Source organism: Leuciscus leuciscus (assembly GCF_965113295.1).
Source record: "Leuciscus leuciscus genome assembly, chromosome: 17".
Classification (NCBI taxonomy): domain Eukaryota; kingdom Metazoa; phylum Chordata; class Actinopteri; order Cypriniformes; family Leuciscidae; genus Leuciscus; species Leuciscus leuciscus.
In genome coordinates, this window is record NC_138741.1 from 4,692,096 (window position 1) to 4,711,324 (window position 19,229).

General features: G+C 37.8%; 1 protein-coding gene across 1 annotated transcript in view; it reads right to left on the reverse strand.

Annotated features, from left to right (window-relative positions):
- The window catches only part of babam2 (BRISC and BRCA1 A complex member 2), a 99,820-nt gene that overhangs the window by 50,246 nt on the left and 30,345 nt on the right, over positions 1-19,229 (reverse strand). Inside the window, exons 5-6 of the mRNA XM_082143851.1 lie at positions 8,479-8,673; positions 5,054-5,128 (exon numbers count right to left, since the gene is read on the reverse strand). Of these exons, the coding sequence (XP_081999977.1) occupies positions 5,054-5,128; positions 8,479-8,673 (270 nt within the window). The remainder of the gene's footprint in view (positions 1-5,053; positions 5,129-8,478; positions 8,674-19,229) is intronic.

Below are 19,229 nucleotides of genomic sequence, written 5' to 3' on the forward strand. Positions count from 1 at the left end.
TGTGGTCTCCCTGAGGGCCAACGGCACAATCCTCCTCCTCACCCGTTGCACAGGAAGCCAGGTCTCGGCTAGCGGCCCGTACGGCTCCAGTGAAGTGAGACTGATCAGGCTTGTCACGAGCACAGAGCCTCAGCTCGCTTCACCGATGGCTGCGCAAACTAGGACAGCTGACATTTAGAGCTTAACGGGTATCATGCTAAACAGAGCCAACAAAAGAGCAGTGAACGATGCTCAGTCCAAGCCGATCCTGACCTCCCTGGGGCCCTAAGGCCGTGTGTCCACCAAAGAGTTTTTTTCACGCGGCTGGCGTATTTTTTCAATTGTTTTCAATGGGAGCGCCGCGTTTTTAAAACGCCATGAGCATAAAGAGGCGCTGAGCGGGTTTTTTTCACGCTGAAGCGCTGAGCGTTCGGCGTTTATTACAGGTCGCCGAGAGTTGAAGAATGCTCAACTTTGGGTAAAACGCAGCGCTCATCACTGTCACTTTTTATCGAACCGTCCAATCACAGTGGAGGAGGGGCGGGACTAATACCATACTGACCAACCACCACATTCTGCTTGTACAACGTCAACAGACGACGACAACAAGCATAATAACGGAACAAAATCATTTAAAACAAGAGCCAGAGAAAATACATTACATTGTATCGACATTTTAATATAGAATCAACACAGAAACAAAATATGTGTGAAATTAGATACTAGTAACACTTTCGCGGATATTCCGTATCATAACAAGCAAAGTGTCTCAACTGAAAAAAAAAGCAACGCTGGCAAAACGCTCTCAAGCGCTCATAGCTAGGATTTTTCAGCAGAGCGCCTAGCGTTTCCAGCTAGCTAAAAACGCTTTGGTGGACACACGGCCTAAGCAAAATTATGTTAAGGGTCCCTCCTACCTGACCCATGAGCCTTGTAAACCATTTGCCATTTGCCACACAGTCACACCTGACACCCCAGTGCTCCCACTACACTACAATTCTCCCTCCTTTAACTAGTACTAATGAAAATGTAACTCCTGACTCCAGAAATAGACATTGTTACCAGAAAAAGTACATTCTTAATATCAAGATTTGACATTTTAAATAGTAAAAATTTAATTATTGATATCAAAAATGCATCCTGTGAATGAATAAAAGCTAAAATGTAAAATTTTCTCATCGATGTTGTAAACTTTGATTGACGCGCTTTGACACGAGGGGGAGGCGGGGCCTTGAGTAATTTGCAGGGCCTTACGCAACTTGCGTAGTGTGCGTATAGGCCTGATCGGCTCTGTCTGAGGTACAGTACTCGTGTTTTGTTTGAAAGCCTGAAATGGGCTTGAATTCTGATAATCATCAATCATTTTGCATCGGTTTTTAAACATGAAACATTTTTTGCAAGGGTTAGGGCTCCCACTTCGTCCTCCATAAGTCAATCCAAAAGAAGACAGACAAGACAGCAGTTGCAGGTCTTTCTGTCCTCACCAGGAAAAAAAAACTACTGATGCCTGGATTACTTCACAGTGCCAATGTCCTCTATTTCTCTCCACCATTGCAGACTGCTCTCATGACAAGTCCTCGATGCCCCGAAGTACACAAGTGGATTTGGGAAGGTAAACATGTCCAGCCTACTAAGATAAAGCCAGTGAGATGGCACACTCCAGGCAACTATCATGGTACATGACACCATTCCTCCCGGTGCCTTCATGGCCTCGCTGCGCTGTAGCAGAGGGCAAAGGCAAACCTGGAGAGGAGAGGACGTCATTGGAGATTTGATGAAGATTAGAAGAGTCAAAATGCCATCTACCAGCAACTTAGAGGGGTGAACAAAAGGCTGTGATGTTTGCTGACTTTCAAACGTCTTATAATGGGAGGTATTGGACAGGAAGAAAGAGATAGGACCCCTAAACCAGAGATTGTCTTTTCTCCATTGTTAACAAGCATCTTCATCTGAGACAGTGATATGATATTATATACTATTAATATATAATATCACTTCTGATTTTGCTCTCAAGTTAGGATAGCATTGCCAAGCAAAACTCAATTACCACATTTACATGGAACATTTTCACATTACGGTCCATATACCGGTTAAGCCAGAACTGTCCAATCCTGGAAGGCCTATAGAGTCTGGCTCCACCCTGCCCCAACACATTTGCCTGGAAGTTTCCAGTAATCCTGACGACCTTGATTAGCTGGTTCAAGTGTTTAATTATGATTGGAGCAAAACTCTACAGGATTGAACACCCCTGGGTTAAGCCTTTTATTCAAAGGGTTTTCTTGTGAAATCTCCTTTTGGCTCCAGTTCCTCAGATAGTTTGACCTTCTACAACTTCCTTGGTCTTGTAATAGGCAAAATTACTTTAATTTGGACATGTGCAGATATAAATCAATCTTCTGTTAGAGCGCCTGCAGACTAAAGTACTTTCTCAACATGCAACCATAACTTTGATCAATGAGGATTTCAGACTGGTGGCTCCAGTCAAATGCAGTTTTCTCTAGTATGCAAGTCATTGCAGAGGACATTCTGAGTAAGTTGTTTATATGATCCAAAATTCTGATTAATATACCGGTAGGTACATATTAGTAACCATTATATTAAAGACCTCAATATCTCTTCCCGATGTACTAGATCTTCATTCTTCACTTGGGTTAAACAGAAGTTTGAAATCGCTGAGTATGTTTGTGAACATTCCAGCACAGCTCAAGATTTTGGGAGCAGTGTTTAAATGAGTAATTAAATACATGCTGCGAGCTATGTTCTCAGAAATGCAACAAACACACAACAATAATGACAGCGGTGAGATAAAAGCAGTTAAGAAAGCATTTGATCACAGAGATGCAAATATGTTTAAACCGCTCTGCAATTGGCCAAAGTATTCATGTTTTTACTCATGTCTGACCTTGAAAAGTGAAGAGGAGAACCTGAAAAGATTCCCATGTCAAAGAGCACATCCTTACGTAGCCCTCGTGGACCAATGGCAATTTAAAGTCTAAATGAAGTCATACCAGTTAGTTTTTTTATTTTTTATTTCTCTTGGCCTTAATTAATATTTAAATTTTTCAGACTAAGAATTATTTTGACATGCACATGACCGTGTCTTATATCAAACAAACTCCATTATACCAAATTAATTATTTGACTAATTAAAACGAATTATTCACTAAGACAACAACACACTTCAGCAACAACATATGGATTTGATTTTCTGTACATTTTGTGTCAATTGTCCAGTGAATCCCATTGACCATTTCTGGCTACTTTTTGATGCCATTCAGGCAAATTTAGGTGCAGATTTTAAAAAAATGTTTCCATTGTACAGATGTACACTCAACTGGCCTTTCACAAGTGCCTCTTACAGAGGTAAATCTGGATGTGAATTGTTTCTGTGGAAAATAGTCAGTGCATTAAGCCAACTATGACAAATCACGACTACAAAAGTTGTCATACTACTCGGATACTAGGAAAACTCAGTAGAAAACAGCTTAAATCAAGGCACTGATGGAATTTTTTTTAAATAAAACCGAGGATCTTACATTATGGAGACCACAAGGTCTTCATAATGAATATATATATATATATATATATTTATATGAAGAGTTCAGATGCGAAAGCCTCTAAGTGCCATCTGATATTTTCTTCTAGAATGATCATTTTTATAAAGCTTGTATATTTAAGTTAAGTGATTTCACTTAAATGACAATTAATAGGTAATTTGCATTGCCATTTAAGTGAAATTATTGAACTTAAATATACGAGCTTGATAAAAATGATCATTCTAGAAGAACATTTCAGATGGCACTAAGAGGCTTTCGCATCTGAACTCTTCATATATACCCTCATTTTATAAGAAATCATAATTATAGTTGGACATTGTATATGTAGGCAGGGAAATATTTTCCAGCACAAATGTACTCTGATTAATGATCGTAAAAAAAAGAAAGAAAATCCCTACATAATGAGCATAACATATTTGGACCTGCTAATATCAAGACAACAGTTTCACAGAAAACTGGAAACCAAATGAAACTGAAATCTGTTTAAGAGGCCTGACATATTTTTGCAGTATAATTTGGTGCAGCTAGTGGCGAGAAAATATTTGAGAATTCGGTGAGAGATATTTGAGTATTTCTGTAGCTTGTCCAAAAGATCATGTGTTCGATTCCCGGGGAACGCATGATCTGATAAACTGTATATCTTGAATGCAATGCAAGTCACTTTGGATAAAAGCGTCTGGCAAATGCATAAATGTTAAATGTAAATGAAATAATACACTGCAACAATAAGTGTACGTACAACACTCCTTTGAACCAGATGAAAAGCTGCTATAACGCATTTTGATTTCATATCATATATCTGGGTCTTGATATGTCAAGCTTCATGACATATCAGCTGGGAATAATGACCCCGGTGACCTTACAAAAGGAGGCTGACCTGTAGCTCAAGTGAGTTTCAGTGCAGTATGGTCCACTGGGAGTGAACTGTACATGTCTATGCGTGAGTGTAGTGTACTGCTGAGGGACTGAATGGTGAGACGGTGATGCTGATAAAGGCTGCTGTTTTCCGTATGTTTACCATCATTTCAGCTCTCTTGGGGAGGACAAACATGGCTCAGACTGGGAAAGGCCATAGAGCAAAGGCCTCCCGAGGCCGTACACGCCCTCTCACGCACACATGCCCACTAACATACACAAACATACACATGCTAGTGCGGCAGAGACGGGCAAATAGAAAAGAAAAAAAACCAAGGGGAGGGAGGGCAAGACACGGGGTGACTGGAAGGGGAGGCGAGAGAGAGAGAGAGAGAGAGAGAGAGAGAGAGAGGGCCTGCAGACACAACACAGCTCAGAGTTGATTGGGAGTGACAGGCTGCTGATTAGTCAACTCGCAGCCTACACACACACGCACAAACAAGAGCAGAGAAATGAGCGACCTATTCTTACATGCACTTTTTTCTAATGCAACGTTTGGTGGAGACATTTTTATGCATTGATAAACATCCTTTCTCCAAACAAATCAAAGATACAGGGGCTTATGTGCTATCAGAGAGTGAGTATTGATGGATGTGACTTACCTTGAGAAGATAGATGGGAATGTTGCTAAAATCCACAGGGAGTTTGAGGAGGAATCGAGCAGAAAACTCCCCCGTCTAGAAGAAGAAGAAAAGAAAAAAAACACATGAAGAGCATCAAATAGTGAACACACACACACACACGCACGCACACACTGTAACATTACTCACACAGTTACCAACTTGTTATAGGAATCATTTATCCATAATGAAAATTCTGTCATTATTTTCTCATTGTCAATTTGTCCCAAACCCATTTGACTGTATTTATGGCATAACATACTAAAGTTCAGAAATTCAGAAAAATCGCACTAGTTGCTCTTTTCCATTATATTATGAATGGGGACTGAGGCTTTCAAGCTTCATAATGATGTAAAAGCCACACAAAAGACATCCATACAGTTGTGTTAGCCCTTCGATGGACTGGCCATTCGTCCGCTCCAGGCTGCGGCCCATGATGCTGGAATAGCCTGCAACTCTACGTAGGACAAGCGGCTGGGAAAATTGATGGATGGATGGAAGACATAAGGTGCGTCCCAATTCGTGTACTTGTGCACTATTCTATGCCGTTTTGTAGTATAAATAGTGTGAGTAATGCATTCACACTAAAAAATTCAAATAGAAAAAGTGCACTTTAAATATCCAGATGATGCACTTAATTAACTGAAAACAAACAAACAAAGTGTGTAATGTTGAACACTTCATACACTCAACTGTCCCAGATTTAATCATGAAGCAGAGGGGGAGGGGCTAACAGACTGCGATGTTGAATGGCAAAATAATCGTATCAAATTCATACAAGGTTGAATACATGGTGCATTATTTTGGGACGCAACTATAGACATTCCTAGTCTCATAGGCCCAGTTTTTCTAAAGTCATAAGATTCAAAAGTAAAAATTTAAATCAGTATTCACTGATAATCTGCATCTCCACCTCCAAATGTATCATTGAGTGAGTGACAAGAACCATATCAGTCCGATTTGTGAAGTTTTTCAGTGAATATTGGCTTGAATTTCTATTTATCACACAAAGCTATTGTATGACTTCAGAAATATTCTCTTCAACGACACGTTTCATTGATTTGTATGTCCCTTTCAAGATGGTGTGAGTGTGTTTCGGGGTGGTTGGGTGGGTGTCCTCATAGCAGCTGGTGCTCCAGGGAACCTACTGTAATCCGTCCCTACCAAGAGCTATCAGCAAAAGCAGTAAGAAATCATTTTCCTGCTATGTTATCAAATACTGTGCTGATGCATTGGTCAAGCGCCACTATTGTCAAGGTACAATTTTGATTCAATTTAAAATGGAGGAGAGGTACATATTAGGCAACACGTGTGAGAGAGTAATGCCCTGCTCCCTTCAGAGTGCTCACTTCAAATTCTCATCAAATGCTCTCTAAAGTAAGTAGGCCATAGTCACATTCACTTTCGAACGTAATTCGCAGCATGACTCCTTGTTTACATTCATACACACTCTACCTAACTTGGGTTACATAATTTTAAGATGAGGATTACACAAATGTTTCCTAATCACAGTCTGTTATCCCACAGACCACAATTCACCACATCCCTTTAAAGATTGAAGCCCATGAAGCAACACACTCACGCCCATAGCCAACACACAGCACTCTTCCCAAAAACATGACCATATTACGGAACCCTGTCCATTTGTGAGGGAGTGTGTGTTCGTTTTTGACCCGTTGTGCAATTCGCTTTGCTCTTCACCAAGAACCCATTGCCCTGTGTGTGCATCATCGAGGCCCACATCACAGTCTGTGCTTTTAACAGCACAACACATACATAAGGTTGTCGGTTCAAACCCTAAATGGGATGAACGATTACCAGTCACCGCTGTGAAGTATATCCCTGTAACAAGAGAACTCTGAAGTAGCACTGTATAAAAGTGTCAGCTAATTAAAAATTAGCACTGTTAATTACAGAACTGCAAAGGTGGACTTTAAAATTAGGAGGAAATGAAGCGGAGAATTATTACCACTTCAGTCAATTAGTTCATGAAATTTCATTAGGAGGAGGTCAGTTTAACTGAAGTGAAGCCAAGCGATTCAGTGCTCCAAGTATATACTCTATATATACAGTACAGGTCAAAAGTTTGGAAACATTACGATTTTTTTTATATTTTTGAAAGAAGTCTCTAATGCTTATCAAGGCTGCGTTTATTTGATCAAAAATACAGAAAGAAAACAGTAATATTGTGAAATATTATTACAACTTAAAATAATAGTTTTCTATTTGAATATACTTTAAAAAATAATTTATTTCTGTGATGCAAAGCTGAATTTTCAGCATCATTACTCCAGTCTTCAGTGTCACATGTGACATCCAGTCTATCACATGATCCTTTAGAAATCATTATAATATTCTGATTTATTATGAGTGTTGGACACAGTTCTGCTGCCTAATATATTTGATGAATAAAAGGTTAAAAAGAACTGCATTTATTCCAAAAAAAAAAAAAAAAATTCTAATAATATAAATCTTCTTTACTATCACTTTTTATTAATTTAACACATCCTTGCTGAATAAAAGTATTGATTTATTTCAAATTACTGACCAGTAGTGTATATTGTTCTTACAAAAGATTTCTATTTTAAAAAAAATTGCTTCTTTTTTTTAATTTTTTAATTTTTATTCATCAAAGTATCCTAAAAAAGTATCACAGGTTATGAAAAAATATTAAGCAGCAGAACTGTTTCCAACTTTGATAATGAATCATCATATTAGAATGATTTCTATAGATAGACTGGATGTCACATGTGACACTGAAGACTGGAGTAAAGATGCTGAAAATTCAGCTTTGCATCACAGAAATAAATATTTTTTTAAATTATATTCAAATAGAAAACCAATTATTTTAAATTGTAATAATATATCACAATATTACTTTTTTTTTCTGTATTTTTGATCAAATAAATGCAGGCTTGATGAGCAGAAGAAACTTCTTTCAAAAACATTAAAAATAGTAATGTTTCCAAACTTTTGGCCTGTACTGTATATGCTTCCAAATATATGCTTTGGTACCATTTGATAGATGCAAAAAAAAAAAAGATGTTCAAACCAAATAAATAAGTCTAGCATCACTATAACATTATGTAACACGACTCAATGCATAAACATGACTGGATGAGTCCTATTAAACCACTATAATTAATAAAATTGTCTATACTGAAAGTGTTATATTTTGATTAATTTGGCACTATGTTTATCACATGGACTGGCAATCTGTCCACATTGATTTGTTCCTTGCCTTTGGCCCGAGATGCCGGGATAGGCTCCAGAATCCCCTTGACCCTACATAGCACAAGCCGTTTGAAGAATGTATGGATGTATGGATGGATGATAACGATCTCACTGAATGGAAACATGGGGCTAGTGTGTAAATGTGAATCTATGAGGTGATGCAGGACGGTTACCCAGCTGTTCTTGCGTCCGGCGTAGATCTCCATACTGCGTCCATAGTTAGGGTCGTCCAGCAGGCTGTGGTACTCGAAGAGCAGACGGGAACTGTCGCGTAGCCGCTGGCACTGGTACTGGTGGTACTGCTGTAACAGCTCTTTCACCAGCTGCAGGAGACACTCCGGTTTACCCGCATCCCACGACATCAAGTGCTGCCAGAGGAGACAAAACCAAAGAAAGAGAGTGGGAGTCAGCATTTTATCACACAGAACAAGTGTAGACGGGGAAACAGAAACATCTAGCACTTTTCAGTCAACTTTTTAAGTTTTCTGTGAGCACAAACCTATGAAGTGAATATTAATAGCTTGTTAAAAGTTAACAAGAAAAGGCATTTGCCACTCATTTTATTTCTGCAATATGGTATATTTCAGAGTGAAATTTGTTGCATTGTGGCAATAAAAAAATACAAAATAAAAATTGTCGGGTTAGGAGTTGAAGATTGAAGGTGTTATTTAGATTGTAAAAAGTGGGGGTATAATATCTGAATGGATGCAAAACATAAAACCGTGTCAATACCATTGGTTGAAACTTACAGTAAGTGCTCTTGGTGACATCAGCAGAATAGGAAAGTCGTTTCAGAGTATGTGAATTACGAATGCAAATAGGGTCAATTTTAATTCATGATTACTTAAAAAGTTACATTGTGAGTTTTCTGTGCCTCCAAATGGAAATAAAGACTGTTTCTTAAAAAGGTTTCCCCATCTGCCATGGTTCATATAGTCCCGCCCCACCTCGAGACATTGGTTGACGTCACTGGATTGCAACACCACTTACAGGCAATTGCTTAACCCTTAAGCGGGTCTTTATTGACCCGGAACGTCATTCACTACTCTTCCCCTCATTAATTTTTTTAAGTTAGACATCAATCTTCTTAGTATTCCTCAATTTATTCATTATGACAAATATAACACGAAAAAAAGAATGTCTGTTTTCTAATTATGTTTTTGGGGTCGCTGGCGACCCGAGGTTTGTAATAGTGTAAGTATATTTTTTCTGCGCAACAATAATTGAATCTCTGATGACTCAGAGCAAATACTGTACGCAATCAAATATTAGTGTCACTGTCACTTGATGGTGGATCTGGAGAAGAAGCAGTGATCAAAACATTGATTGTGAAGAAGTTAAAAAATGATAGTTTTGAGAATGTTTGAGATGGCGAATATGAGCAATATGAGTCATATGCTGGATTTACTGGGGAAATGAGCTCTGACGGTGACAGTGATGATGGTAAAAAGCATCTGCTCAAAGTTAAACCTTTAAGTTCCAAAAGGAAATAAAATATGCTTTATTTTATTCTTTTGCAATTGTTGTTCAAATATCAGGAGAGTTTTATACTATTGTGGCAGTTAGAGATCCATCCGTGTTAGATATAGAACCGGGTCACTAAAGACCCGTAAATGTAATGATGATTGGTGGAACATTCATGCATTTAAGGGAAAACATCTTTCCTATTGTAAAGTATATACAGTATGAGTGAAATAGCTTCTCCAATTAGGAAAATATGAAGGGTGACACAATAATTTTTATGATTTTATTAAAGAGTATAGGGCACTTTTTTTTTTAAATAACGATGTGCACGGATAAAAAATGTATAATAAAAAACTCTAACATTCCATAAAAAATAAGAATTGTTCATTTTGATTTCATGGCAACTTCAAACAAGCAGTTCAGAATATCCAAACTCCTGAGGGAAATAACCCGAACACAAGTGCAATGCTTATGGCATATGACAGAGTTATACTCTCAGAGTTACTAGAACCTTAAACTAGCTTTATGAAGTTATCAAAAACCATCATTGAATGGCTCATTGTGAAACAGATGTAATGCAAGGGTGTTTTATATGGAACAGACATTAAATACAGACTGTATGTTTAGACTGCAAAATAACTTTCAGAGATAAGGAGAAAACAAAAGAATGCGGCGACTAAATGCAGGTGGTAGTTTCTAATGTGCTGAGCCTGGGTCTTTTGGTGGTTTCCTCCCTTTTGCAACCCCCCTCCCAACAATCTCGAGGCAAATGGCAACACCACAGGATATCCTGCACCAGCGAGGGTGCTTTAATCTCCAGATTCGACGTATCCCAAGTCCGGACGCCAAAAGACGAAGCACCGTTTCTTGCCGAGGCATTCTAACAATGTGCCTCAAAGCATGGGAAATTAAGGCACTAAAAAGGAGGAAGCACTGTTCTCGCACAGTTTTCAGATAAGACAGCACAAGACCTTGAGTCTGTGCCATATGTTTAACGCATGCAGGTAACAATGGTTTGGTAAGAAAACTAGATTTTTGAAGGTTCAGACGGCAACCAACAGCAGGCTATTTCCAGTCTTCTCTCGCTGCAAACACTCTGCTATTAGGGAAAGGAGTGAGTTGAGTGGGTGTATGCACATCACAGAGTTTGCATTGCCGTGTTCTTGCGGGCTGCGTGAGCGGGAAAAGGCCCGCATGCCAACACGCTCTACTTGCCTTTCCTCCTCTCCTCCTACAGGCTGACCTCATTTGCATAGGTGATCCCAATTTGCATGAGCCTCCCTGACTGGAGCAGTGCACAGGTATGCAAATTCAGAGCGAGGGGGCACAAACCAAATTGCCACCTTTTCACAAAGTGTTCCACCATTCTTTTCACTGGCCTAATTCTACCCAACAGCCAGTTCTGTCTCCGAGGCCCAATTGCTCGCCGATGCGTGATACGTACATAAGTTGAAATTAAATTTTAGTGACTGAAAATAAAAAGCAGAATATTAATTTTTGCATGCAAGTAAATAAACATTACATGTACCTCGCTTAAGAACGGCTCCTTGTCGAGGGTTAAGAATAAGACAGACAAATAAGTATTGCTGTCATGGCGAGGCACAAACACAGGCTGCGTTCAAATGAGTTTGTCACACGCTGTCTTGGATTTTTAAATAACGGCAATGCAATTTGGGGCTTGATTTTCATCGCTCCCGTGAATCACTCCATCTACGAGCCTGACTGAGTCACGTACGAGCAGAAGAGAAGAGAGGGGACAGAGCACGCCGTCTGTCCACTGAGGCACACATTACACAACTCATTAACAGCACGACCCACAGCATACAGCTGAGCTTGTTACATTTCTGGGATCAAATCAAAACGTCTTCTCAGAGTTGATGGAAAAAGAGGAGGAAAAAAAAAAAAAGGGAAAGGAAAGATAAGAGATGAGCTCTTCAGCTGTGACCGGGTTTGATGATCAGGGAAAGAATGTTGCAGAGCAAGGCCATTCACAGATATATAAGAAACCCAATTATTTAAATACGATTTTCAAAACGGCTAAATAATTGAAAAGTTCTCCTGAAATTGTCTTTTTTTTCTTCCCTTTTCGGTAATGGTAAACTGTTAGTACACATGCTTTAACACAGTGGTACTCCAATAGGCAATTTAAAATAAAATTATTCAAGCATGTGCACCATTATAGGCAATACGGAAAGATAAAAAAAGATTACATATACACACACACACACATATATATATATACAGTACAGGCCAAAAGTTTGGAAACATTACTATTTTTAATGTTTTTGAAAGAAGTTTCTTCTGCTCATCAAGCCTGCATTTATTTGATCAAAAATACAGATTTTTTTTTTTTTATATTGTGATATATTATTTAAAATAATTGATTTTCAATTTATTATCCTTTAAATTATCATTTATTTCTGTAATGCAAAGCTGAATTTTCAGGATCATTACTCCAGTCTATCACATGATCCTTTAGAAATCATTCTAATATGATGATTCATTATCAAAGTTGGAAACAGTTCTGCTGCTTAATATTTTTTCATAACCTGTGATACTTTTTTAGGATACTTTGATGAATAAAAAGAAAAAAGAAAAGAAAAAAAGAAAAAAGAAAAAAAAGAAAAAAGAAAAAAAGAAAAAAAGAAAAAAAGAAGCAAATGTTTTAAAAATATAAATATTTTGTAACAACAATATACACTACTGGTCAGTAATTTGGGGTCAGTAATTTTTTTTCTTTCTTTTTTTGAAATAAATCAATACTTTTATTCAGCAAGGATGTGTTAAATTGATAAAAAATGATAGTAAAGAAGATTTATATTATTAGAAAATATTTTTTTATTTTGAATAAATGCAGTTCTTTTTAACCTTTTATTCATCAAATATATTAGGCAGCAGAACTGTTTCCAACACTCATAATAAATCAGAATATTAGAATGATTTCTAAAGGATCATGTGATAGACTGGATGTCACATGTGACACTGAAGACTGGAGTAATGATGCTGAAAATTCAGCTTTGCAACACAGAAATAAATATTAATTTAAAGTATAATAAATTGAAAACCAATTATTTTAAATTTTAATAATATATCACAATATATATATATATATATATATTTATATATATATATATATATATATATATAAAATCTGTATTTTTGATAAAATAAATGCAGGCTTTATGAGTAGAAGAAACTTCTTTCAAAAACATAAAAAATAGTAATGTGTCCAAACTTTTGGCCTGTACTGTATATAAAACATAAAATGAAATAAAACAAAACTATTCAAACATGTGCCACATTACTGAAAATATGAAATCAAAATGGTAATTTTTGTGCAAAAACAAAACAAAAACAAACAACAAAACGTGATAATCAGAACGTAAAAACAGTGAACTTTCTTTTTCTGCATCACCTTGGAGAACTATTTGATAATGTTAACCAATAATCAACTTGCAGTCGGGTTCACTCTAGTATAGGATGCTTACATTTCTCAATCCAATCCAAATTTCAATGGATAAATCAAATCAAGATATTCACTGAATAATATGCGTCACTGAAACAATATTGAGTTTAAGAAAGACTTCCCAATATTGTATTGAGTCACGGGCTAAACGTTTATCTTTCCCATGCAGCGTGGTTGAGAATGACCTGAAAAACACCCTTAAAAGTGTTCCACTGTTACAGTTCGTCAAATTTTTTACAGGATTAGGGGTCATGAGAAAGTCAACGTTTCCACATATGAGGAGTGGTTTTCTGGATAATGTCTTAAGTCTTTTAAAATGAGATGACATCATTGCCCAGCATCATCACTCCCGTCGGTAGGGAGTAAGACGTGTGTGAGAAACATTTATAAGATGGCCATTATTCATCATAATAATACAGGGTGGATATCTGCTATGGTAAAGTTAAGATAAACCGTATTACAGTGAGCCATGCAATTCAGATACAATTATAGTTTGATTCAGATTTACAAGGTCTTTATTCATTTTGAGATTATTAGGAACATTTGTTACAAAGCGATTTAAGCCTGAATATGTTATTCTTACTTATTAATACTGAACACCAGAGCTGCGTCCAAAATCACATACTGTCTGAGTAGATACTCTGTATAAATTCATTTGTAGTTTTTCACATATAATATAGTATGGAAGCATTCGGTTTACGACAGCGTATGACACGGTAACCGAGGAATTGTGAGAATGTCGTTTTGGCCTTTGTTAGCGTAAATCTTTAAAGTCTACAAGGCCATAAAGGTCTCATTTGTCATTTTAAAATGTAGATGGATGCTCACAAGCGTTCCCTTTGCAGCCACAATGACTTTTGATTTGCAAAATGTGCACTGTTGTGAATTTCACTACATTCTCTACAATTGTACTACATTAGCAGACTACTACATTTAGGCCTCGTTTACACTGTCAGTGAAATGTGACCCAATTCCGATTTTTTGCTCATATGTGACACAGATCGGATTCTATGACAGTATAAACAGGGAAAAAAACGCATGCTTTTGGATATTTCGAGATAGGTTTCAGGCCTCATTCATATGTGGAAATAAATCAGATATATGTCGGATATGTGCCAATGCGACTGTCATGTAAACAGGCAGATCGGATTTTCTGAGGCATTAGGCTACGTCTCCGCGGTTTAATGACAAGACAAAACGTTGTGTCGTCGTAAGGAGAGGAATGTGGACAAACGTTGACACAACATATCAAAGGTTGGCTTGCTCATCCTAAAATGTCGGACCCACTGCTCCTCGTTAAAGCCAATATTTAAACACAATAATGCCACCAGTCCTGAGATCTCTCTCGCACACAATAACTGAAGCATGTGTGCAATGATGGCACTTTTCGTCCTCCTCCGCCTCATAATCATGCTGATGTTTGGCGAACTTCGCATATATCGCAGAGCTAGCATCAATCATATTTTGCGTTCGTCCATCTGTGCAAGATTATTTAACCCTTTAAGCATGCGCGATGTTTCAGATAGTATGGCAAGTGTAAACACATGAATCGGATTTGGGTCACAATTGAAATAACGTATAAACGGATGGTAAAAAAAATCGGATATAGGCAACAAATCAGAATTGGGCCTGCAGTGTAAACGAGGCCTTGGTCACCAAAGTACAGACTTGGAGAAGTGGAGGACATCTGCAGAACTGGGGCATGTTACAACTACTGTTTAAGGAAAACCTTCACAAATAATAATAATAATAAACATAAGATTGTAAGCGTGAATAAGGTCATAAAGTGACAGCAGCCAAATACAGTATACTATACTATGTCCTTAATGTTAATGAAACAACACAATAAAAAGAGAGAATTACTCACTGCTCTTAAATGAATAACTTTTGTAGCTTTAATAAGGATCCAGCGAAGACTATGCATCTTTAATTATAATTTTAAATAATCAAAAAAAAAAAAAAAAAAAAAATTACACATTTGTAATACATTCAATACACATTTTATTGAATACTATTAGCACTAGTTACACTGACCTTTCTGAAAAAAATGTAAGCACTGTTTATTCCATTTTAATCTTTGCTCTATTGTATTTATTACTGACTATTTACTTGATTACTTCAATAATTGCTTAAGATTTCTTTTCTTATATTAGGCTGTATTAGCTTTTTCTGTCGTATCAAAAATTGGTATCAAGAATTGGCATCTATAGTTGAAACCGATAACAACCTTATTTCCAAAAAAACAAACATAAATGTATCGTAATACAGTGCTATGCATACGTTTAGACACCCATGCTAAAGTTGCCTAAAAAGAGAAATAAAAATTCATCTTTTGGATATTGATCTTAATGCCTTAATTAAAAATAAATGAGGAAAAATCCAACCTTTAAGGACACCAATTTTCTTTGTGAATGAATAATGTATCGTAAATAAATAAATGTTCTTCCTTAAAATACAGGGTGCATAAGTCTGGTCACCCCTATGTTAAATTCCCATAGAGGCAGGCAGATTTTTATTTTTAAAGGCCAGTTACTTCATGGATCCAGGATACTATGCATCCTGATAAAGTTCCCTTGGCCTTTGGAATTAAAATAGCCCCACATCATCACATAGCCTTCACCATACCTAGAGATTGGCATGGAGTACTTTCCATAAGATCATCTCTCAATGCAAATCAAACCAGCTATTAGGATAACTGAAATAAAACCATGCCAATCTCTAGGTTTAACGTCCAGACTTATGCACCCTGTATTTTAAGGAAGAACATTTATTTATTTACGATACATTATTCATTCACAAAGAAAATTGGTGTCCTTAAAGGTTGGATTTTTCCCATTTTTTTTTAATTAAGGCATTAAGTTCAATTTCCAAAAGATGATTTTTTATTCCTCTTTTTAGTCAACTTTAGCATGGGTGCCTAAACTTATGCATAGCACTGTATGCATTTTTAACATGAAATAAAATTACTCATATCGTGAAATAAGATTCTGGTTATATTGCCCACCCCTACTATGATATGAATGCACTTATTTTTCTGAAAAAATACAGAATTGTTGAAAGAATCTCATTGTGAAACTAATCAAATGATTCTGAATTTGCAAAAATCATTTCAGAATCACACCCATACATTAAACAATTGCTAAATTAAAGATGTTTAACAGATATGTTTCCACTAACAGGAACAGATCAGAGTAGCACAATTAACACCAGAGAGCGTTCTGCCTTTGCCACATCATTGTGTTTTGAAGCAACTGAGAATGACATCACTTCATATGAGAAGCATGACAGTTGTGTGAAATACAGCCCCTCATATGACTGTTTCTCACAAATACTGAGTATAAATGACCCCAGAAAACATCTGAGGCATTCAGCAGCTAAACCCATGCCAGAAACGGTATGAGCCAGCAGATGATGACATAACCACAGTGGTTCACACACACAAGCACCTCCATTAGCCACTTTTATCAGTCATTGCTCTATTTTAAGCTCTTTCTGTTTTGGGATCAAAAAGGGTCAAAAGTCAGAGCTTTTTTTGCATGCCACGTCAACATGAAAGAAAGAACGAACGCATAACTCTTGTGCCGGTTTAGAAGAGTTGACAATAACAGTCTGGTCTCTGAGTCCGACCTCTGTCTGTCTGTCTGTCTGTCTCTCCATAGATCAATCTGAGCGAGGAGAAAGATGGCATTGTGTTGGAGAGAGGGATGGGCGAGAGAGGAAAAGACGCTTACACCAGCAATGACCTCATCGTCCCGGGCCGGCTACGGTTACCAGCAACAACAGGATTCCCGTAATGAGTGGGCGACGGAAAACAAGTTGGATATTGTTTAGGTATGTTTTAGGATGAAGCAATGAACAGCCTGAGGAGAGAGTTGAGGAAGAAGGAAAAAAACGAAGGAGAGCGGACGTGAGGAATGTGCAGTGTCAGAGGAACTGTGTTTAAACTTACCCAGGGTCCCCGGAGACTCTCTGTCACTTCACGATCCCCCCAGACAATACCATCCAGACACAAGTCTGTCGCAAAACGGTAATACGGCCAATAAAACAAAAGGCCTACGCAGGTACAGTGATGCAATATTTACACTCTTTCTGAGTCATCCCGAGTCCTGTCTGCCTGGAAACCATTTCTTCCTCAGAGAGAGAGAGGACAAAGCAATCTTTCAACACACACTTCATTCTGTAACATCTCATTATTACACAAAAATGTCAAACTGACCACATGCTGACGAAGGGGTGTTTAAAATCCACTCATTTTCAATGAATGACACTCTTCCTCAAAGCAGAACCAACTGCATTATCTCATTTAATGGCAATTTTAATGGTAAAAGACTGTAAAAAATACTTGTGAAAACACCTGCTAATTGTTAACTTTAACTTCCCTTTCTCTATATGTTAAAAATGTGTAATAGATCTAATTGGAAATGACACTAAATTAGACTAATAATACACTGTAATAATTACACTAATAATAACTAAATTAGTTTTTTTTTGGAATTGAAAAATAAGCCATCTTATAATTTACAGGGAGAAAGCTCACATTTGATGGTTGTTCATTTCAATTTAAACTTCCTTTTGTATCCATATGTTCATTAGGATTTTATGTTACATCTTGTTCAATTAATGTTTAGTATCATGTATGTTATGTTTTTTCATAAATTATCATTTTATTAGTAGTAGTAGTATTACTATAGTGTAGATATTTATATATTATAGTGTACATATAGTGTAGAATAAACAATCCAAACAGCATCAGTCTCTTACGTGACTTGAACAACGGCTTTTTTTGTTGTTCAGTTACGAGTAGCATTCTGCTATAATTACAGCATCAGTGTTCTGGAGGTTCGCTGTGAGCTCATGTATAAGTGTCTTTTACAGATGTACGTAAAAATTCACTTTAATTGACTTAAAATTAGTCTCTTACGAATTCAGTTATTCTGAATAACAATGTAGCTTAACGCTACCCAGAGTTCAACGCACTGGGGAACACTGACAGAAATAGAAAATCGTATCATTTAATATATATATATATATATATATTTATATAATGAATAGTATAATCAATGAATAAGCAATGAATATTTAATCTGTTCTGCAGGTCTATATAAAGTCTTTTTGTTTGACTGCTACTATGTGCCACACTGGGAGCATTTTAAGAGGAGAGTGTGTGTTCCTGTAGCTTGATCTGTCAGTGCTGGGCCAAGGCTGATGTGCCGTGGGTGTGACGCCTCCGGGTTCAGTAACGCCTGAGAGACACACCCAGCCCTCCTCACACACACACACACACACACACACACACACACACACACACACACACACGCATGCACGCACGCACGCACGCACACACACACCACACGCACGCACGCACGCACGCACGCACGCACGCACGCCTCTACCCCCCACACACACACACTTCCAGTCCTCCTCACCTTCAGAGTAAACCTCTCTCTCTCACACACACACACACACACACACACACACACACACACACACACACACACACACACACACACACACACACACACACACACACACACACACACACACACACACACACACACACACACACACACACACACACACACACACACACACACACACACACTCCCAGTCCTCCTCACCTTCAGAGTAAACCTCTCTCTCTCACACACAAACACACACAAACACACACACTCCCAGCCCTCCTCACTTTCAGAGTAAACCTCCCACAAACACACACACACACACACACACACACACACACACACACACACACACACACACACACACAGCCCTCCTCACCTTCAGAGTAAACCAACCACACACACACATACACACACACACACACACTAGCGCGCACACACACTAGCGCGCACACACACACACACACAGACACACATACACTCACTCTCGCACATACACACACACACACACACACACACACACACACACACACACACACACACACACACACACACACACACACACACACACACACACACACACACACACAGCCCT